Genomic DNA, 24172 nt, shown 5'->3' with positions numbered 1-24172 from the left:
TTGTTTTATTGCTTTGTGTAAAGTGTCTGAAAAGCGCTTATACAAGCAAAAAGTATTATTCAATTGGACACCCAACATTTTTCAGCAGTTTAACTTTTCAAAACAAATGTAATAAAAAATGCTCTATTTGCTACTGTTAAATTACTACTAATGTTTCCTGTCTCCCACAGCCTGTAGTAAAACTACAGAACAACAGAGGGAACAACAAGTATTCGTACACCAGGTATTTTTTATTTTATTTTCTGAGACCAATGTGTCTTTTTCAGATGAGCCTTTTATTACAGAAATGATAGAACATACACACATCAAAATGCAAGCAGAAAGAGAACAATCAGGTTTCTTAATTCCCCTAGAGGTCCCAAAACATCAAATTTAAGAACATTTTGAAAATTGTTCCACAAATAAAGGTGGAGGAAAATTTAAAAGCTGATTTACCTAACTCTGTAGAGACCAAAGGAATTTCCAGAGTTAGGCATCCCTGAGACCGAGGTGTGGTAACTCATGTCTAAAGTTTAGTGATGAGTTAGTAATGGTTTAGTAAGGGAGTTTTTGTAAAAGAGCTTTATAAATTCAAACATAGCAATGATTCAAACTTACATCACATCAGAGGGCCAAACAACTGCCTGGTAGAGAATGCCGTGATGAGTACTAAAACTGTCGCCGGTAATCAAAGCGCAGTGCTATAGTCTAGGATCGATAGGAACGTCAACTGAATAATCCGCTTTCTATAGAAGAAGCCCATTTGTATTCTCAACTTCTTAACTAACTCATCAATATGCTTTTTAAGACAGCTTTTCACCTATCCAGATGCCCAGATATTTGTAAGCAGGGACACGATCAATATAAGAACCATCCAAAGTACATATGCTTAAATCATCTAATTTTTATTTAATTTATGTAATACTAATTTCAGACCAGTTTTTCTGTAATACAATGAAAGCATGCTGTAGTTCCGATAGCGCTTTTTCAACCGTGGGGGCAATGGCATACACGACAGTATCATTGGTGCGGCATACAAATGCAGGTACATGTTTTTTTTTTTAACAGAAAAGTCGATATTGTTAATGTAAACATATTACAAAGTACAGACCCAGAATCGACCCCTGCGGGTACACCTTTCGTTATGTCCAGATTTCACATGTTTTTCAAGTAATTTGTAAACCAGTTACATGCAGGGCAATTGAGGAAAGCCTCACAATTCGCAATGAGTGATCAACAGTATCGGAGGCCTTTGACAGGTCAATGAAGAGGCCCGCACAATGTTGCCTTTTATCCATCCTGTTACCCACATCATTTATACATGTAACTAGGGATGCAGCAGAGCGAGTGCCATGACCTGGTCTAAAACATTTAGAATACATTTCAAAGATAAGAAAGTTATTAGTTGAGAATTAATCAATGATTTGAATCTTTTAGCTAGGCAATTAAGTTTAAAAAGAGGACAATAAGTATTTAGGTCTCAAGGGTCACCACATGGTTAATGATTCCGCAATCGGTTGTAGAGCTGCAGCAAAAAAGGATTAAGCGTATCAATCATCAATCTTAAGCAAGGCATCTAGTACATCACAAGTAGTAAATTGTTGAGCTGAAACCAATTCACTAGAAGTAGACGCGTTAACCAGCAAGTCGGCTAGAGGCTTGGTAGAGGGTAGAGCAGTCGATTGACTGACCAGGGTCAATTAAACCACTTTCTCTCAAATAAAAAACCTGTTGAGATAATTTTATTTAAAATCATCACTTATCCCATTCTCAGTTATGATACCAGAGACAGACAGAACTCAGTTTTTCACAATTCCTGACATTTAATCCTTTGTGTGACAATTCCATGTCTTAGGTCAGTTAGGATCATCACTTTATTTTAAGAATGTGAAATGTCAGAATAATAATAGAGAATTATTTATTTCAGCTTGTATTTCTTTTATCACATTCCCAGTGGGTCAGAAGTTTACATACACTCAATTAGTATTTGGTAGCATTGCCTTTAAATTGTTTAACTTGGGTCATGTTTTCGGGTCGTCTTCCACAAGCTTCCCACAATAAGTTGGGTGAATTTTGGCTCATTCCTCCTGACAGAGCTGGTGTAACTGAGTCAGGTTTGTAGGCCTCCTTGCTTGCACACGCTTTTTCAGTTCTGCCCACAAATTTTCTGTAGGATTGAGGTCAGGGCTTTGTGATGGCCACTCCAATACCTTGACTTTGTTGTCCTTAAGCCATTTTGCCACAACGTTGGAAGTATGCTTGCGGTCATTGTCCATTTGCGACCAAGCTTTAACTTCCTGATGTCTTGAGATGTTGCTTCAATATATCCACATAATGTTCTGTCCTCATGATTCCATCTATTTTGTGAAGTGCACCAGTCCCTCCTGCAGCAAAGCACCCCCACAACATGCTGCCACCCCCGTGCTTCACGGTTGGGATGGTGTTCATCGGCTTGCAAGCATCCCCCTTTTTCCTCCAAACATAACGATGGTTATTATGGCCAAACAGTTCTATTTTTGTTTCATCAGACCAGAGGACATTTCTCCAAAAAGTATTGTCTTTGTCCCCATGGCCAGTTGCAAACCGTAGTCTGGATTTTTTTTATGGCGGTTTTGGAGCAGTGGCTTCTTCCTTGCTGAGCGGCCTTTCAGGTTGTGTCGATATAGGACTTGTTTTATTGTGAACATAGATACTTTTATACCCGTTTCCTCCAGCATCTTCGCAAGGTTGATTTGCACTTCTCTCACCAAAGTACGTTCAGCTCAAGGAGACAAAACGCATCTCCTTCCTGAACAGTGTGACGGCTGCGTGTTCCTATGGTGTTTATACTTGCGTACTATTCTTTGTACCTTCAGGCATTTGGAAATTGCTCCCAAGAATGAACCAGACTTGTGGAGGTCTACAATTTTTTTTGAGGGATTTGCTGTTTTCTTTTTGTTTCCCATGATGTCACGTAAAGAGGCACAGAGTTTGGGGGTAGGCCTTGAAATATATCCACAGGTACACCTCCAATTGACTCAAATGATGCCATCAGAAGCTTCTAAAGCCATGACATCATTTTCTGGAATTTCCCAAGCTGTTCATAGGCACAGTCAACGTAGTATTTGTGAACTTCTGACCTACTGGAATTGTGATACAGAGAATTATAAGTGAAATAATCTGTCTTTAAACAATTGTTGGAAACATTACTTGTCATGCACAAAGTAGATGTCCTAATCGACTTGCCAAAACAATAGTTTAACACAATTTGTGAAGTGGTTGAAAAATGTCTAAGTGTATGAATGTCTAAGTGTCTAAGTCCAATCTAAGTGTATATAAACTTCCGACTGGAACTGTATATATATATATATATATATATATATATATATATATATATATATATATATATATATATATATATATATATATATATATATATATATATATATATACATACACACACACTCCAATTTAGGCCCTCCTCCTTGTCTCCAATCCTTACGTATAATGGTTAGACCGGAACAGGTTAATAGGGTAGTAAAACCATTTCTCCCTCCAGGGGAACCGATCTGATCTCAACCCCTCCTTCACCTATAGCAATCTTGTGACTTCTTCCCATACACCCAACACATTTCAAAGCCATCTGTCTTCTACAGATAACGATTAACTTCTGATGTAAAAACGAGTCTCTTTCACTCCTTTATATGCTATGCTTCTGCGTATAACAATGTTCCAAGTTTCATCCAGAATCTAACACCACTAAACAACTATTGATTTTAGAGTCGGTGTGGAAGAGGTGAAAATCACTAAGGATAATAGCAGACGATATTGCAACTTCTTCAATTTAAGCTTATTAGAGAGCGTGTGCCCTCAGGCCTGGAGAGAAGCTAAAGTCATTCCGCTACCCAAGAATAGTAAAGCCCCCTTTACTGGCTTAAATAGCCTACCAATCAGCCTATTACCAACCTCTAGTAAACTTCTGGAAAAAATGGTGTTTGACCAGATGCAATGCTGGTTTCACAGGAAAAAGAATGACAAGACTTTCAGCACGCTTATATGGAAGGATACTCAACAAGCACAACACTTACACTAATGACTAATTGGCTGAGAGAAATTGATGATTAAAGGATTGTGTGGGCTGACTTCAGTTTCAGTACAGCTTTTGACATTAGCGATCATACTCTGCTGCTGGAAGAACTTGTGTTATTGCTTTACACCCCCTGCTATAATGTGGATTAAGAGTTACTTGTCTAACAGAACACAGAGGGTGTTCTTTAATGGACGCCTCTCAAACATATTCCAGTTTGAATCAGGAATTCCCCAGGGTAGCTGTTTGGCCCCTTGCTTTATACAATTTTTACTAATGACATTCCACCTACTTTGAGTAAAGCCACATTGTCTTTGTATGCTGATGCCTCACCACTACACACGTCAGCTACTACAGCAACTGAAATGACTGCAACACTTAACAAAGAGCTGCAGTTAGTTTCAGAGTGGGTGGCAAGGAATAAGTTAGCCTTAAATATTTCTCTAATGTACAGCATTGTTTTTGGGACAAATCATTCACTAAACCTTTAACCTCAACTAAATCATGCAATAAATAATGTGGAAATTGAGCAAGTTGATGATTAAACTGCTTGGAGTTACCCTGGATTGTCAAAACATGTTGATGCAACAATAGCTTAGATGGGGAGAAGGATATCCATAATAAACCGCTGCTCTGCGTTCTTTATTTAATTAACATTTTATTTCACCTTTATTTAACCAGGTAGGCCGGTTGAGAACAAGTTCTCATTTACAACTGTGACCTGGCTAAGATGAAGCAATGCAGTGCGACAAAAACAACACAATTACTGATGGGATAAACAATCGTACAGTCAATAATAGAAAAATGTGTGTACAAAATTTAGGTAAGGCAATAAGTAGGCCAATAGTAGCGAAGTAATTACAATTTAGCAATTTACTCTGGAGTGATGGATGTGCAGATGAGGTGCAAGTAGAAATACTGGTGTGCGAAAGAGCAGAAAAACAAACAAATATTGGGATGAGATAGGTAGGTTTGATGGGCTATTTACAGATGGGCTTTGTACAGCTGCTCTGACAGCTGACGCGTAAAGTTAGAGAGGGAGTTATGTCTCCATCTTCAATGATTTTTGCAATTAGTTCAAGTCATTGGCAGCAGAGAACTGTATATAAAGGCAGCCAAAGGTGGGGATGACCAGTTAAATATTCCTGCTGGAGCTAGGGGTAGGTGCTGCTATGGTGACCAGTGAGCTGAGATAAGGCGGAGCTTTACATAGCAATGACTTATAGATGACCTTGAGCCAGTGGGTTTGGCGACGAATATGCAGCGAGGACCAGCCAACGAGAGCATACAGGTTGCAGTGGTGGGTAGTATATGGGGCTTTGCTGACAAAACAGATTGAATGCAGTCTATCACAGTGCCATCTGCTGACTAGTGTTGGAGGCTATTTTGTAAATGACATCCCCGAAGTCAAGGATCGGTAGGATACGAGGGTATGTTTAGCAGCATGAGTAAATGAGGCTTTGTTGCGAAATCGGGATTGCCGGTTCTAGATTTCATTTTGGATTGGAGATGTTTAATGTGAGTCTGGAAGGAGAGTTTACAGTCTAACCAGACACCTAGGTATTTGTAGTTGTCCACATATTCTAGGTCAGAATCGTCCAGAGTAGTGATTCTAGTTGGGCGGGTGGGTGTGGGTAGCGATCGGTTGAAGAGCATGCATTTAGTTTTTCTAGCATTTAAGAGCAGTTGGAGGCCACTGAAGGAGTATCTTAACAACACTATCAACAAGGTATGTCCTACACTTAGGAAAATTGCAATTGGCTCAGAACAGGGCAGCACGGTTGGCCCTTGGATATACACAGAGAGCTACTATTAATTTAATGCATGTCAATTTCTCCTGACTCAAAGTGGAGGGGAGATCACTACTTGTATTTATGAGAGGTATTAACATGTTGAATGCACCGATCTGTCTGTCTGAACTACTGGCACACAGCTCAGGCACCCGCGTGTACGCCACGAGGTCTCTTCACAATCCCCAAGTCCAGAACAGACTATGGCAGGCACACAGTACTACATGGAACTCTATTCCACATCAAGTAACTGATGCAGGCAGTCAAATTAGATAAAAATAATTAGATTTAGATTAGATTAAAATAACATAAAAAAATACTATAAAAAATACTATATGGAACAGTGGGGACTGTGAAGCAACACATACATGAAACGGTTAATTTAGCCTCATTTACTGCCTTTCAAAAAAACTTCTGTAGCTCAGTTGGTAGAGCATGGCGCTTGTAACGCCAGGGTAGTGGGTTCGATTCCCGGGACCACCCATACGTAGAATGTATGCACACATGACTGTAAGTCGCTTTGGATAAAAGCGTCTGCTAAATGGCATATATATTACATAGGCACAGACGCATGCATACATACACGCACACACATGATAATATACGCACTATACACACATACACAGATTTAGTACTGTAGATATGTGGTTATGGTGTAGTAGGGGTCTGAGGGCACAGTGTGTGACATCTGTGAATGTATTGTAATGTTTTTAAAATTGTATTAACTTCCTTCGTTTTGCTGGACCCCAGGAAGAGAGCAGCTTTTTGTTGACTAAAGTCTATCACACTGTCAAACACAGTGGTGGTTTTAGCATATAAATATTGGTGGGGCAAACTCCCCCAAAAACTTTTGGGGATGCATGCCAGCAAAGCCACTACACAACACCAAACAATACATTAATTGCACTATAACAGTGCCAACAAACTTTTAGGGCCTACATAAAGCTGTCTCAACACCTTACCACTACACCTGGCTATCAGCGGAGGCTTGTCTGGCAGTGAAACGGTTCATTTAGCCTCATTTACTGCCTTTCAAAAAAACATAGCTGAAATGATAACTTGCATAAACAAATGTGGTTTCTACTGACAATTGAGATTTAGAATCTGTGGCACAAGGGGACAACGAGTGTATAAGAAGCAATCCGTAATGTTGATTTAAGATAATAATGAGCGAGCTAGTACGGACGTAGTCAATTTAACAAAACTGCACTTTTTACATGTACCGTGACAGAATTCAGAACACAGGCCTTTCTTACAGTTTTCACCCTGTACACCTAGACAGAACCATAGGATAAATAAAGGGAGCATATAAGCAGACAATGAAACCTATTACAATATTTGATGACATTTCACCAAAACAGGCTACATGTGCACCACCAAGTCAGAACAGTAGGCTAAATTATGAGGGGAAAATTGACCAAATTATTAGGGTGAGGCACAGGCTACTAACAGTTAAACAACATACACTTATTTATTTCTTAGCTACTGTATATATACACTACCGGTCAAAAGTTTTGACACCTATTCATTCAAGGGGTTTTCTTTATTTCAACTATTTTCTATGTTTTATAATAATAAAGACATCAACACTATGAAATAACACACGTGGAAACATGTCGGAACCAAAAAAGTGTTACACGAATGAAAATATTTCAGATTCTTCATATAGCCAGTGAAATGCTTACTTATACAAGTCCTTGGCCAACAATGCAGCTTTATGGAAAAAAAGTGAAAGTATTTGCTAAAATAAACTGAAGTAAAAAAATAAAAAAATAAAGAAAAATAATTAAGGAGCAATAATAAAATGACAGTAGTGAGGCTATATACAGGGGGTACTGGTGCAGGGTCAATGTACGGGGGCACCGGTTAATCGAGCTAATTGAGGTAATATGTAGGTAGAGGTAAAGTGACTATGCATGGATAATAAACAGAGTAGCAGCACAGCAGTGTAAAAATGGGGGTGGGGGGACATTGCAAATAGTTCAGGTAGCCATTTGATTAGCTTTTCAGGAGTCTTATGGCTTGGGGTAGACTCTGTTAAGAAGCCTTTTGGACCTAGACTTGGTTCTCTGGTACCGCTTGCCGTGCGGTAGCATAGAGAACAGTCTATGACTAGGGTGGCTGGAGTCTTTGGCAATTTTTCGGGCCTTATTTTGACACAGCCTGGTATAGAGGTCCTGGATGGCAGGAAGCTTGGCCTCAGTGACGTGCCGTGCCGTACACACTACACTCTATAGTGAGTAGTTGCTCAAAGCCAGTGGCATGTCATTTGTAAAGATTTAAAAAGTAAGGAGCCTAGACAGATGCCCTGGGAATTCCTGATTCTACCAGGATTATGTTGTAGAGGCTTCCATTAAAGAACACCCTTTGTGTTCTGTTAGACGAACTCTTTATCCACGATATAACATGGGGTGTAAAGCCATACGTTTTTCCAGCAGCAGACTATGATCGATAATGTGAAAAGGCGCACTGAGGTCTAATAAAGCCCCCACAATCTTTTTATCATCAATTTCACATTTACATAGATTTTTTTTGTATATCATAAATACTGTATATTATTTGGAGTCTCCTTGGGCAGTCCTATCACTCCTGATTTTGATTTTTATCCAAGGAAAACTGGATCTGAGTTTCTAAGGGTTAAACCTAATTTCCTGCAATTCTACATATTTTGCCATGGATTATGCTGAGTGACTCATTCTCCCTGATTGTCTAAGTTTTTATTTTGGTGACTTCGTTCTCAAACATGGGCTTATTTTAAAATATCTACAGTGGGGCAAAAAAGTATTTAGTCAGCCACCAATTGTGCAAGTTCTCCCACTTAAAAAGGTGAGGCCTGTAATTTTCATCATAGGTACACTTCAACTATGACAGACAAAATGATAAAAAATAATCCAGAAAATCACATTGTAGGATTTTTTATGAATTTATTTGCAAATTGTGGTGGAAAATATGTATTTGGTCACCTACAAACAAGCAAGATTTCTGGCTCTCACAGACCTGTAACTTCTTCTTTAAGAGGCTCCTCTGTCCTCCAATCGTTACCTGTATTAATGGCACCTGTTTGAACTTGTTATCAGTATAAAAGACACCTGTCCACAACCTCAGTCACACCAACCTCCACTATGGCCAAGACTAAAGAGCTGTCAAAGGACACCAGAAACAGAATTGTAGACCTGCACCAGGCTGGGAAGACTGAATCTGAAATAGGTAAGCAGCTTGGTTTGAAGAAATCAACTGTGGGAGCAATTATTAGGAAATGGAAGACATACAAGACCACTGATAATCTCCCTCGATCTGGGGCTCCACGCAAGAGCTCACCCCGTGGGGTAAAAATGATCAAGAACGTTGAGCAAAAATCCCAGAACCACACGGGGGGACCTAGTGAATGACCTGCAGAGAACTGGAACCAAAGTAACAAAGCCTACCATCAGTAACACACTACACCGCCAGGGACTCAAATCCTGCAGTGCCAGACGTGTCCCACTGCTTAAGCCAGTACATGTCCAGGCCCGTCTGAAGTTTGCAAGAAAGCATTTGGATGATCCAGAAGAAGATTGGGAGAATGTCACATGGTCAGATGAAACCAAAATATAACTTTTATTTTTAACTTGTCGTGTTTGGAGGACAAAGAATGCTGAGTTGCATCCAAAGAACACCATACCTACTGTGAAGCATGGGGGTGGAAACATCAAGCTTTGGGGCTGTTTTTCTGCAAAAGGACCAGGACGACTGATCCGTGTAAAGGAAAGAATGAATGGGGCCATGTATCGTGAGATTGAGTGAAAACCTCCTTCCATCAGCAAGGGCATTGAAGATGAAACGTGGCTGGGTCTTTCAGCATGACAATGATCCCGAACACACAGCCCGGGCAACGAAGGAGTGGCTTCGTAAGAAGCATTTCAAGGTCCTGGAGTGGCCTAGCCAGTCTCCAGATCTCAACCCCATAGAAAAATCTTTGGAGGGGATTGAAAGTCTGTGTTGCCCAGCAACAGCCCCAATACACCACTGCTCTAGAGGAGATCTGCATGGAGGAATGGGCCAAAATACCAGCAACAGTGTGTGAAAATCTTGTGAAGACTTACAGAAAACGTTTGACCTCTGTCATTGCCAACAAAGGGTATATAACAAAGTATTGAGAAACTTTTGTTATTGACCAAATACTTATTTTCCACCATAATTTGTAAATACATTCATTAAAAATCCTACAATGTGATTTTCTGGATTTTTTTTTCTTATTTTGTCTGTCATAGTTGAAGTGTAACTATGATGAAAATTAGACCTCTCAGCTTTTTAAGTGGGAGAACTTGCACAATTGGTGGCTGACTAAATACTTGTTTTGCCTCACTGTATGTAGCTCAATTAGCTTTTCTATATACTTCATATTTGTTTACTGACAACGTTACCATCCCGAGTTTATATACATTACCAGTCAAAAGTTTGGACACCTTCTCATTCAAGGGTGTTTCTTTATTTGTACTATTTTCTACATTGTAGAATAATAGTGAGACATCAAAACTATGAAACACATGGGGTCATGTAGTAACCCAAAAAAGTGAGGGAGAAATAACAATATATTTTCTATTTTAGATTCTCCAAAGTAGCCACCCTTTGCCTTGATGACAGCTTTGCTCACTCTTGACATTCTCTCAACCAGCTTCACCTGGAGTACTTTTACAACAGTCTTGAAGGAGTTCACACATATGCCGATCACTTGTTGGCTGCTTTTCCTTCACTCTGCGTCCAACTAATCCCAAACCATCTCAGTTTGGTTGAGGTCAGGTGATTTGTAGAGGCCAGGTCATCTGATACAGCACTCCATCACAGCCTGGAGGTGTTGGGTCATTGTCCTGTTGAAAACAAATGGTAGTCCCGCTAAGCACAAACCAGATGTGCTGGAGTGTAGCTGCAGAATGCTGTGATAGCCATTCTGGTTAAGTGTGCCTTGAATTCCCCACACCATCACACCACTGCGTCTCACAAAGGCACGGCGGTTGGAGAAATAACAATATATTTTCTATTTTAGATTCTCCAAAGTAGCCACCCTTTGCCTTGATGACAGCTTTGCTCACTCTTGACATTCTCTCAACCAGCTTCACCTGGAGTACTTTTACAACAGTCTTGAAGGAGTTCACACATATGCCGATCACTTGTTGGCTGCTTTTCCTTCACTCTGCGTCCAACTAATCCCAAACCATCTCAGTTTGGTTGAGGTCAGGTGATTTGTAGAGGCCAGGTCATCTGATACAGCACTCCATCACAGCCTGGAGGTGTTGGGTCATTGTCCTGTTGAAAACAAATGGTAGTCCCGCTAAGCACAAACCAGATGTGCTGGAGTGTAGCTGCAGAATGCTGTGATAGCCATTCTGGTTAAGTGTGCCTTGAATTCCCCACACCATCACACCACTGCCACGGTTCACAGTGGGAACCACACATGCAGAGAACATCCATTCGTCTACTCTGCGTCTCACAAAGGCACGGCGGTTGGAACCAAAACCTCAAATTTGGACTCATCAGACCAAAGAACAGATTTCCACCGGTCTAATGTCCATTGCTCATGTTTCTTGACCCAAACAAGTCTCTTCTTATTGGTGTCCTTTAGTAGTGGTTTCTTTGCAATATTTTGACCATGAATGCTTGATTCACGCAGTCTCCTCTGAACAGTTGTCTGTTACTGTTACTCTGAAGCATTTATTTGGGCTACAGTTTGAGGCTGGTAACTCTAACTTATCCTGTTCAGCAGATGTTACTCTGGGACTTCCTTTCCTGTGGCGGTCCTTGAGAGCCAGTTTAATCATAGCGCTTGATGTTTTTTGCGACTGCACTTGAAGAAACCTTCAAAGTTCTTGAAATGTTCTGGATTGACTGACCTTCATGTCTTAAAGTAACGGACTGTTGATTCTCCTTGTTTATTTGAGCTGTTCTTGCCATAATAGTCCTACTTGGTAAAAGACCAAGTCCATATCTTTATGCCTCTCACTGTCACAACACAACTGATTGGCTCAAACACATTAAGAAGAAAGAAATTCCACAAATGAACTTTAAACAAGGTACACCTGTTAATTGAAATGCATTCCAGGTGACTATCTCATGAAGATGGTTGAGAGAATGTTAAGAGTGTGCAAAGCTATCATTAAGGCAAAGTGTGGCTACGTTGAAGAATCTCATCTCAAATATATTTGTATTTGCTTAAAAATTTTGGTTACTACATGATTCCATATGTTATTTCATAGTTTTGATGTCTTCACTATTATTGTACAATGTAGAAAATAGCAAAAATAAAGAAACCCTTGAATGAGTAAGTGTCCAAACTTTTGGCTGGTACTGTATATATTTTTTTAATCATATTTTGGAGTGGCTAAATTAATATAAGGGCAACACAAGTCTATTTTCCTTGCTTTAGCCCAGGCCTGATTTCTCATCTGCATGAACTCCGATAACAATTCAGAGCTATCTCAACTAATACTACTACAAAAGCATCCCAGGTACTGTTGATACCCAGGTGCAATGTTCCCTCCATTTTTCACAAACTGAGCAAATTTCAGGTCTTGGGATTGGAAACTTGAATACTGAGCATTCTATTCAACTTCCGGCACACGTTTACTTTGACGTTCAACTCCTACCCCCCTTTAAGTTAACGTTTTAGATGGTGGCCAAGTAGGCTACTGTGGCTATTTGATCCTAATAGGCCTATCAGAGTGTCCTGACAAGGAAAAACAATGCAAATGCATCCCATAACATTTTCATAAGGAAATACTAGCAATTTTTTTTGGGGGGGGGATATGTAGCCTATTTTAGCCTACTGTGTTCAATGTCGGCCTACATTCCATGTACATTCCAGACTAAAAAAACATGCAGGGCGTAATAGGTGACTGGAAATTGCGTTGTTGGCTATTGCATTTGTATGATGCAAGAAACAAATTTTACAAAATCAAAGTAATTTTATTAATACAATAGAGAATCCGACAATGTAGGCTACCTTCTGCCTATTGGCTTCTTTTTGCATATTCAAGCCCGTCTCAAAATAGTTATTAAAGACAAAATCTAAGCTCTTACCTGACTCTCTTTTGAAAGATGGCAAGAAATGTTCACGTTTTGTGCATTTATTGGACGCAATCACTCTCCCATTGCTGACAAAAAAATGCTATAACTGGGTAAATAACTTGCAAAATAGCAAAGAATATCAACAAATGTGCAAGGTGAGGGTTGCAAAATCTGCTCTTTGATCTCAAAAGCACATATTTGACAGCAGATGATTGAAAGACCGCCTACTACATCAAAATGACTGACTCAAGCTTAAGGTTTGTTGCATTGAAAGTGGCTGATACTTTGTTGATTTGATCACAATTCCCACATTAGAAGGAAACGATCTGTTTAAGGAAATGTGTACACTAGAGTTGTCCCTTTTTAGTTTACATTTACATTACATTTAAGTCATTTAGCAGACGCTCTTATCCAGAGCGACTTACAAATTGGTGCATTCACCTTATGACATCCAGTGGAACAGCCACTTTACAATAGTGCATCTAAATATTTTAAGGGGGGTGAGAAGGATTACTTTATCCTATCCTAGGTATTCCTTAAAGAGGTGGGGTTTCAGGTGTCTCCGGAAGGTGGTGATTGACTCCGCTGTCCTGGCGTCGTGAGGGAGTTTGTTCCACCATTGGGGAGCCAGAGCAGCGAACAGTTTTGACTGGGCTGAGCGGGAACTGTACTTCCTCAGTGGTAGGGAGGCGAGCAGGCCAGAGGTGGATGAACGTAGTGCCCTTATTTGGGTGTAGGGCCTGATCAGAGCCTGGAGGTACTGAGGTGCCGTTCCCCTCACAGCTCCATAGGCAAGCACCATGGTCTTGTAGCGGATGCGAGCTTCAACTGGAAGCCAGTGGAGAGAGCGGAGGAGCGGGGTGACGTGAGAGAACTTGGGAAGGTTGAACACTAGACGGGCTGCGGCGTTCTGGATGAGTTGTAGGGGTTTAATGGCACAGGCAGGGAGCCCAGCCAACAGCGAGTTGCAGTAATCCAGACGGGAGATGACAAGTGCCTGGATTAGGACCTGCGCCGCTTCCTGTGTGAGGCAGGGTCGTACTCTGCGGATGTTGTAGAGCATGAACCTACAGGAACGGGCCACCGCCTTGATGTTAGTTGAGAACGACAGGGTGTTGTCCAGGATCACGCCAAGGTTCTTAGCGCTCTGGGAGGAGGACACAATGGAGTTGTCAACCGTGATGGCGAGATCATGGAACGGGCAGTCCTTCCCCGGGAGGAAGAGCAGTTCCGTCTTGCCGAAGTTCAGCTTGAGGTGGTGATCCGTCATCCACACTGATATGTCTGCCAGACATGCAGAGATGCGATTCGCCACCTGGTCATCAGAAGGGGGAAAGGAGAAGATTAATTGTGTGTCGTCTGCATAGCAATGATAGGAGAGACCATGTGAGGTTATGACAGAGCCAAGTGACTTGGTGTATAGCGAGAATAGGAGAGGGCCTAGAACAGAGCCCTGGGGGACACCAGTGGTGAGAGCGCGTGGTGAGGAGACAGATTCTCGCCACGCCACCTGGTAGGAGCGACCTGTCAGGTAGGACGCAATCCAAGCGTGGGCCGCGCCGGAGATGCCCAACTCGGAGAGGGTGGAGAGGAGGATCTGATGGTTCACAGTATCGAAGGCAGCCGATAGGTCTAGAAGGATGAGAGCAGAGGAGAGAGAGTTAGCTTTAGCGGTGCGGAGCGCCTCCGTGATGCAGAGAAGAGCAGTCTCAGTTGAATGACTAGTCTTGAAACCTGACTGATTTGGATCAAGAAGGTCATTCTGAGAGAGATAGCGGGAGAGCTGACCAAGGACGGCACGTTCAAGAGTTTTGGAGAGAAAAGAAAGAAGGGATACTGGTCTGTAGTTGTTGACATCGGAGGGATCGAGTGTAGGTTTTTTCAGAAGGGGTGCAACTCTTGCTCTCTTTAAGTTTAAGTTCAATCTTGCACGGGCCAGCATTTGTTCTGTGCGAAAATCCTGAGTTGCGTGGCCGCGTGTGTGCAGCTTAGAGGGAACATTGCCCAGGAGTTTAGGTATATCCAATAGGTAGTCATGTTATAGCTGCTGATGACTTTATAGGTGATTCCATGCTCAAAGTCTATTTTAGCAAGCACTGCCACAATTAAGCTAAGCAACAAAAAAGTTACATTAGTTACTGCCTACTCTGAGAAATGTAAAACCAAATATTTCACTTTGAGATTTCAGTGTTTCATGCATGTCAGGCATTGTTGCCATGGGGTGATGCATCTCAAGTCAGGATCTCATGCTCTCTGCATGTGTATGTTGACAATGGTGCTGTCTTAGGAATTAACCCAACTCCTTGCTTTTCCCTCTCCTTCAGTAACTCGGACGACAACCTGCTGAAAAACATTGAGCTGTTTGATAAACTGGGGCTGCGCTTCAATGGGCGTGTCCTGTTTGTCAAGGACGTGCTCGGGGACGAGATCTGCTGCTGGTCCTTCTACGGTGAGGGCCGCAAGATCGCTGAGGTGTGCTGCACATCCATTGTCTACGCCACTGAGAAGAAACAGACCAAGGTAAGCCCAATTAAACCAATTTCACTCTTGAGCTTCCACAGCTTAAACACTAACATGGAGGCTAGCAACATCAGGGTTTAGGTAAATGCTAGGGTATACAGTGCCTTCAAAGTATTTACACCCCTTTCCTTCTTCCACATTTTGCTGTTAAAGTGGGATTAAAATGGATTTAATTTACATTTTTGTGTAACGACGTAAAGTACTCTTGTTTCAAAGTCTAACAAAAATTCATACTTACAAAAAAAAACGGTATCTTGACTAGATGAGTCAATACATTTTAGAATCACCTTTGGAATACTCACCAGCTGTGAGTATTTCTGAATAAATTTGAAGAGCTTTCCACACCTGGATTGGATAACATTTGCCCATTTTTATTATTATTATCAAAATTATTCAAGCTCTGGCAAGTTGGTTGTCGGTCATTGCTAGACAACCATTTTCAGGGTTTGCCTTGTATTTTCAAGCTATTTAAGTCAAAACTGTAACTCAGCCACTCATTCACGGTCTTGGTAAGCAATTCCAGTTTAGGTTTGACCTTGTGTTTTAGGTTATTGTCCTACTTAAAGGTGAATTCATTTCCCAGTGTCTGGTGGAAAGCAGACTAAGCCAGGTTATCCTCTAGGATTTTGCCTGTGCTAAGCTCCATTCTGTTTATTTTTTTTTATCTTGAAAAACTCCCCACTCCTTAATGATTACAAGAATACCCATTAGGGCTGGGCGAGATATAGGATTAATTAGAATGTATGTTTTTGCGTGATATTCCAAATGCCTGTAATCACAAGAATAATGATTTATTTTCCCATTTTTATTAGCGTTCATGTCCGCTCGTTCTCATGTCTTTTTGGTCTCGTATCCTTCACCCTTTCTGTGCTGTGTCCCTGAGGTTTAATAAGAACTGGAGACTGCGCCCAAGATGTCTGCCTTTTGTTTTCAAGGTAATCTTTTCATGTTTGCGTACGCCGATAGATGGACCCTCTATATCCAGGTTGCTTTCGGACCAACTTTTGTATTTATTAGGGATCCCCATTACCTTCATGGGGTCCAAACATATTAAAACACTTGCATATAAAACAAAAGATACAGCAGTACATCATATTACACCACTACATATCTATAATGCACACTAGCAACGTGAACAGCAACGACGTTGTCATGTTATCCAAAGAATGGCAGACATAAATGGCAGACACAGAATGGCAGACACAGATGAACATAAAATGTTAATATCTGTGAGTGATGAAGAAAAATCTGTTTCAGCGAGAATTATTAGAATAATTCCATGTATCTTTTGTGCACTAAAGTGATGACTGAAGTCTCTTATTAGTCTGACTTCTATGTGGCTGTCTATGGAAACTGTCTTTCTGGGCCGGGCGTCAGTTACACTGCAGCACCGACGCAAAACTATAGGAACAATCTAAACTGTTTTAAACAAAATTATACTGAACAAAAATGTCAAAGATTTTACTGAGTTTACAGTTCTAATAAGGAAATGTGTCAATTGGTTAGCCCTAATCTATGGATTTCACATTACTGGGATTACAGATATGCATCTGTTAGTCACAGATACCTTAAAGGTAACCAGTCAGAAAACCAGTCAGTATCTGGTATGACCACCATTTGCCTCATGCAGCACAGTCTCCTTCGCATAGAGTTGATCAGGCCTGTGGAATGTTGTCCCACTCCTCTTCAATGGCTGTGTGAAGGTGCTGGATATTGGCGGGAACTGGAACACCCTGTTTGAGAAAAGCTTTTTGTCCGTCTGGAAAATTTTGGGGATATTTTATTTCAGCTCATGAATCATAGGACCAACACTTTACATGTTGCGTTTATATTTTTGTTCGGTGTGTGTGTGTGTGTATATAAGGAAATTCGCAACTCATTCTCATTCTGCGAAGTAAGGTAGGCAACGTGATTTCAACATCTGAACAAAGTGGACAGGCTAGCATGCTGTTCAAACAGTTGGAGACGGACAGAATGGTGTACTCGTAACAATTCAACTGTTATGCCCTGTTAGCTAGCTAATAGATCCAAGTTCGCAAAACTTGAAATTGTAACGATTGCTATAAAGATTAGCTGGCTACTCACTAGCACGTGGGCTTTTGTTTATTAGACTTGTGTTAATTTCCTGTAACGCCTGCTATAAGAAGTGAATGTGCGTTATGCATGGTTCTGGTTAAATTTGTAAAAAAATTGCCATTTTCATAGACTTGAACGCCAGATCAGTGATTATTTTTGGTAAAATAATTACATTTATTAGTGGGTTTTATTTTACCAGGTAAGTTGACTGAACACATTCTCATATACAGCAATGACCTGGGGAATAGTTACAGGATAGAGGAGGGGGTATGAATGAGCCAATTGGAAGCTGGGGATGATTAGGTGGCCGTGATGGTATGAGGGCCAGATTTGGGAATTTTGCCAGGACACCGGGGTTAACACACCTACTCTTATGGTAAATGCCATGGGATCTCCAGTGCCCACAAAGTCAGGACACCCGTTTAACATTCAATCCGAAAAAGACTGCACCCTACACAGGGCAATGTCCCCATTCACTGGCATTAGGATATATATTTTTTTGACCAGAGGAAAGAGTACCACCTCCTGGCCCTCCAACACCACTTCCAGCAGTGTCTGGTCTCCTGACCAGGACCAACCCTGCTTCAGAGGCAAGCTAGCAGTGGGATGCAGGGTGGTAAATGCTGCTGGCTTATATTTAGCCTAGGTATAATTTCACAAACCCTGAATTCATTAATTATTGCCGACTGTTTGAAATGCAGTGTATTTGACAATTATTTGTACAGCAAAGCATTACACAAAAACATGAGATCTTAGTGGCTTTGGCTATTTCAGCCACAAATAAACTTCAGGACCCTGTCTTTCAAAGATCATTCTTAAAAATCCAAGTAACTTCACAGATCTTCATTGTAAAGGATTTAAACACTGTTTCCCATATTTGTTTAATGAACCATGAACATGCACCTGTGGAATGGTCGTTAAGACACCAACAGCTTACAGACAGTAGGCAGTTAAGGTCACAGTTATGAAAACTTAGTAGAAAGGCCTCTTCAGTGTCCTGACTCTGAAAAACACAAAAAGAAAGATGCCCAGGGTCCCTGCTCATCTGCGTGAACGTGCCTTAGGCATGCCACCAGCTAGGAGGCATGGGGACTGCAGATGTGGCCAGGGCAATAAATTGCAATGTCCGTACTGTGAGACGCCTAAGACAGCGCTACAGGGAGACAGGACGGACAGCTGATCATTCTTAGTGGCAGACCACGTGTAACACCTGCACAGGATCAGTACATTCAAACATCACACCTGCGGGACAGGTACAGGATGGCAACAACTGCCAGAGTTAGACCAGGAACGCACAATCCCTCCATCAGTCTGAGACTGTCCGCAATAGGCTGAGAGGCTGGACTGAGGGCTTGTAGGCCTGTTGTCTGGTTAGGACCTGTTTTACATCACCGGCAAAAACATCGCCTATGGGCACAAACCCACCGTTGCTGGACCAGACAGGACTAGCAAAAAGTGCTCTTCACTGACGAGTTGCGGTTTTGTGATTGTCAGATTCACATTTATCATCGAAGGAATGAGCGTTGCACCGAGGCCTGTACTCTGGAACGAGATCGATTTGGAGGTGGATGGTCCGTCATGGTCTGGAGCGGTGTGTCACAGCATCATCGGACTGAGCTTGTTGTCATTGCAGGCAATCTCAACGCTGTGCGTTACAGGGAAGACATCCTCCTCCGTCATGTGATACCCTTCCTGCAGGCTCATCCTGACATGACCCTCCCACATGCCACCAGCTATACTGCTCGTTCTGTGCGTGATTTCCTGCAAGACCGGAATGTCAGTGTTCTGCCATGGCCTGCAAAGAGCCCGGATCTCAAACCCATTGAGCACGTCTGGGACCTGTTGGATCGGAGGGTGAGGGCTTGGGCCATGCCCCCCAGAAATGTCCGGGAACTTGCAGGTGCCTTGGTGGAAGAGTGGGGTAAAATCTCACAGCAAGAACTGGCAAATCTGGTGCAGTCCATGAGGAGATACGCTGGTACTCAATGCATCTGGTGGCCACACCAGATACTGACTGTTACTTTGGATTTTGACCCCACCCCTCACCCCTTTGTTCAGGGACACATTATTCAATTTCTGTTATTCACCTGTCTGTGGAATCTTACTATGTTCATACAAATATTTACACATTACCGAGTTCCATACTGCCTCTGGAAGCAGCTGTCAGCACTGTTCGTCGGGACCTTCATGAAATAGATTTCCATGGCCAAGCAGCCGCACACAACCCTAAGATCACCATGCGCAATGCCAAGTGTCGGGTGGAGTGGTGTAAAGCTCGTGGCCTTTGGACTCTGGAGCAGTGGAAACCTGTTCTTTGGAGTGATGAATCACGCCTCACCATCTGGAAGTCCGACGGACAAATCTGAGTTTGTTTCATGGTTCAGGCTAGGCCCCTTAGTTACAGTGATGGGAAATATTAATGCTACAGCATACATTCTAGATGATTCTGTGCTTCCAACTTTGTGGCAACAGTTTGGGGAAAGCCCTTTCCTGTTTCAGCATCACAATGCCCCGTGCACAAAGCGAGCTCCATACAGAAATGGTTTGTCGATCATTTCGAAAGCACTTTCCTGGCCTGCACAGAGCTTGGACTTCAACCCCATCGAACACGTATGGGATGAATTGGAACGCTGACTGAGAGCCAGGCCGAATTGCCCAACATCCGTGCCTGACCTCACTAATGCTCTAGTGACTGAATGGAAGCAAGTCCCCGCAGCAATGTTCCAACATCTAGTGGAAAGCCTTCCCAAAAGAGTGGAGGTTGTTATAGCAGCGAAGGGGGGACCATTTCCATATTAATGCCCATGATTTTGGAATGAATGTTTGACAAGCAGGTGACAAATTATGTGGATATGTAAGTGTATATCGTGAATCAGCCATAAGTTCGAAAAAATGTAGGTATGATTTGTATGCCGTTTCGCCCATCCCTAATACTCATAACATGATGTAGCCAGCACTGTGCTTGAAAATATGAAGAGTGGTAGTCTGTAATGTGGTTGTATTGGATTTACCCCAAACGTAACACTTTTGTATTCAGAACACAAAGTAAAGTGCTTTACCAATTGCTTTGATGTACACTTTAGTGCCTGTTTTGGAATATTTTTATTCTGTCAATTAGGTTAGTATTGTGGAGTAACTCCAATGTTGTTGATTCATCCTCAGTTTTCTCCTATCACAGCCAGTAAACTGTTTTCAAGTTTGAGGTATCTTTGGACTTATGGCAAAATCCCTGAGCGGTTTCCTTCCTCTCCGGCAACTGATTTTAGGAAGGACGCCTGTATCTTTGTAGTCATTCGGTGTATTGATACAACATCCAAAGTGTGATTGATTTAACTTCACCATGTTGAAAGGGATATTCAATGTCTGCTTCCCCCCCATCTACCAATAGGTGCCCTTCTTTGCAAGGCATTGGAAAACCTCCCTGGTCTTTGTGGTTGAATCTGTTTGAAAGTCAGTGCTCGACTCGGACTTTACAGTTAATTGGAATGTGTGGGGTAGTCATTCAAAAATCATGTTAAGCACTTGTTGCACACAATGAGTCCATGCAATTTATGTGACTTGTTAAGCACATTTTCACTCCTGAACTTATTAGGCTTGCCATAACAAAGGGGTTGAACACTCGACTCAAGGCATTTACCCTTATTTTTTTATTTATTAATTCTTCAAAATTTCCAACAAACAATTCCACTTGACATTGACATGGAGCATTGTATGTATGCCAGTGACCAAAACATCTACATTTAATTATGTTTAAAAAGTAAAGGGGTGTGAACACTTTTTCCCCCCTACTTAATTGGTAAAGTGCCTTCGGAAAGTATTCAGACCCCATGCATTTTTATTCCACATTAGTTATGTTACTGCCTTATTCCAAAATTGAACTACACACACACACTACCCCATAATGGCAAAGTGAAAACAAGTTAAGAAAATTTTACAAATGTAAACTGATACCTTATTTACATAAGTATTCAGACCTTTTGCTATGAGATTTGAAATTGATCTCCGGTGCATTCGGTTTACCCTTGAGATGTTTCTATAACTTGATTGGAGTCCACTTGTGGTAAAATCAATTGATAGGATATGATTTGGAAAGGCACACACCTGTCTATTTAAGGTCCTATAGTTGACAGTGCATGTCAGAGCAAAAACCAAGCCATGAATTCGGTGGAACTGTCCGTAGAGCTCCAAGACAGCAATGTGTCCAGGCACAGATCTGGGGAAGGGTATCAACATTTCTGCAGCATTGAAGGTCCTCAAGAACATTCTTAATTGGAAGAAGTTTGGAACCACCAAGAGCTATCCTAGAGCTGGATAGGCCAAACTGAGCAATCCACTCCTCAGTAAAAGGCATAAGCCCGCTTGGAGTTTGCCAAAAGGCATCTAAAGACTCTGACCATGAGAAACAAGATTCTCTGGAAACCAAGATTGAACGCTTTGGCCTGAATGCCAAGCGTCACGTCTGGAGGAAACCTGGCACCGCCCCTACGGTGAAGCATAGTGCCAGCATCATGATGGGATGTTTTTCAGCGGCAGTGACTGGGAGACTGGTCAGAATCGAGGGAAAGATGAACTGCGCAAAGTACTGAGAGATCCTTGACGAAAACCTGCTCCAGAGCGCCCAGTACCTCAGACTGGGGCAAAGGTTCACCTTCCAACCGGACAATGACCCTAAGCATGGACCCAAGACAACGCAGGAGTGGACATGTCTCCCTATCTAACATTTCTGGAGAGACCTGAAAGCAGCTGTGCAGCAACACTCCCCATCCAACCTGACGGAGCTTAAGAGGATCTGCAGAGAATGGGAGAAACTCCCCAAATACAGGTGTGCCAAGCTTGTAGCGTAATACCCAAGAAGACTTGAGGCTTTAATCACTGCCAATGGTGCTTGAACAAAGTACTGAGTAAAGGGTCTAAATACTTATGTAAATGTTTAACTTTTTTATTTATTTTTAAATTGGTAAAGGTTTCTAAACCTGTTTTTGTTTTCATTATGGTGTTCTGTGTGTAGATTGAGGTTAAAAAAACAATTTAATACATTTTAGAATAAGGCTGTAATGTAAAAAATTGTTGGAAAAAGTCAAGGGATTCTGAGTACTTTCCGAAGGCACTTTAATATAGAATTCTCTAATATAGAATTCTCTAATTCTCTACCCATTCTTTGCCTCCCTGTGTCCTGCTCTTCCTTCTCCCTGTCAGGTGGAGTTTCCTGAAGCCCGCATCTTTGAGGAGACCCTCAACATCCTCATCTATGAGAATGGGCGTGGTTCTGGCCCGGGAGGCGTGGCCCTTTTGGAGTCATCATCGCCTGGGGCCAGCCAATCAGAGGAGGAGGGGGCCAGCGCAGGGGACCGAAGGGTGAGGAGGATCCACGTAAGGAGGCATATCATGCACGACGAGAGAGGACACGGCCAACAGACTGTGTATAAGGACTGAGAAAAAAAAAGAGTGAACTGTGGGGATAAGGAGAGGATAAAGAGGGAGTTAGCGGCAGGGTAAAGATACAGGTTGTTTGGCGGCGATGTTTTGCATGGAGAGGTTAGGGCGGATGTTTAGTAGGGGGGGTGGTACAGGTTCTTATATAAGGAAGCAGATGTGGGACTTCAAGATGATAATAAGCAAGGACTGAGATATTTATTATTTTTTGGTGCCCGATTGGGGAAAACAGCCCCTAACTCAAAAGGTGGGACTAATACGCTAATGGATGTGCACAATTATGGGAGAAAGGTAGAGAGAATTGGACCACAGCATAGGTCTGCAAATACCTAGGGGCTAGATTGGGCTATCTCCCGACCAGGTTTGGGTGGTGGTGATGTGACTGGAAGATGGAGGGGTTCGCTGGTTCAACTAAGGTACTTTAACTGCACTAAAAGGGAACCGGGATGGTGGAGTGAGGTGTTGGTAGTAGGTTAGAGACAATGAGACTGCTGAGCATTGCTGGATGTTTATTCCTTTTGAATTGATTATTGTTGTATGTATTTGTCTCTATTTATTATTATTTGGTTAATTTGTCCTTTTTATATAACTTTAAATACATTATTTATTATTTATTCTGTATAGATGTTGGTGGGAATTGTATGTGTTGAGGGTGCTGATTTGATTTGATATTTTGACCAGTTTATGCACTGATCACTTTCCTAACCGACTGCCATGTGAGTTCATGTGTACACATTGACTTGCTAAATCATGTTTTAATATTTTTTGTCCATGATGCTACCGTACCTAATTGAAACAGGATTTCATGTTGTCGGATGGTGAAATCAGGCTTTATTTGTCTCTCTAAAAATCATGTTTAAGTCTTTGTATTCAGTTTGGTACATATTCCTTCCTCGCACTAGTCTGATCACAAAAAAACATTAACAAGTGAAATGAAGGAAGTGATCTGAACCTGGGAAGTGTTTATGTCCCAGAGGTTATTGGACACTTGTTAACCCATAGACGCATGTACTCTGGCAGGTAAATCTCACATCCTAATCCTATAACAAAAAGTTTGGGGCAGTCCTGGAATAAAACTCATTTGCAAAGAATGTTTTTTCATCCAGGATTAGGGGCTTAATCTGGGTCAAGAAAAACATCCCATAGTGTCTGCCAAGATGCGCAAACAATTTTTTCCCCCGTCAAATGTTCTTTATAATATTGTAACTATCTGGGGTTTTAGATATTTTATGGACCATCAACATTCTCAATAAAAATCTGAACCCTG

The 24172-nt window shown here is 41.7% G+C and overlaps 1 protein-coding gene across 2 annotated transcripts in view; it reads left to right on the top strand.

Moving 5' to 3' along the window:
- kctd13 (potassium channel tetramerization domain containing 13) overlaps nucleotides 1–24172 on the top strand; it is a 46557-nt gene extending 22385 nt beyond the window's left edge. For both annotated transcript variants that reach the window (XM_046304979.1, XM_046304978.1), the window contains exons 5-7: nucleotides 171–223; nucleotides 15201–15396; nucleotides 22669–24172. In XM_046304979.1, coding sequence (XP_046160935.1) covers nucleotides 171–223; nucleotides 15201–15396; nucleotides 22669–22905 — 486 coding nt within the window. In that variant the 3' untranslated portion in view covers nucleotides 22906–24172. The remainder of the gene's footprint in view (nucleotides 1–170; nucleotides 224–15200; nucleotides 15397–22668) is intronic.

Source organism: Oncorhynchus gorbuscha, linkage group LG16, assembly GCF_021184085.1.
Source record: "Oncorhynchus gorbuscha isolate QuinsamMale2020 ecotype Even-year linkage group LG16, OgorEven_v1.0, whole genome shotgun sequence".
Taxonomy (NCBI): domain Eukaryota; kingdom Metazoa; phylum Chordata; class Actinopteri; order Salmoniformes; family Salmonidae; genus Oncorhynchus; species Oncorhynchus gorbuscha.
Note: the sequence above shows the minus strand (reverse complement) of the source record. Positions and strands in the feature narration are given on the sequence as shown.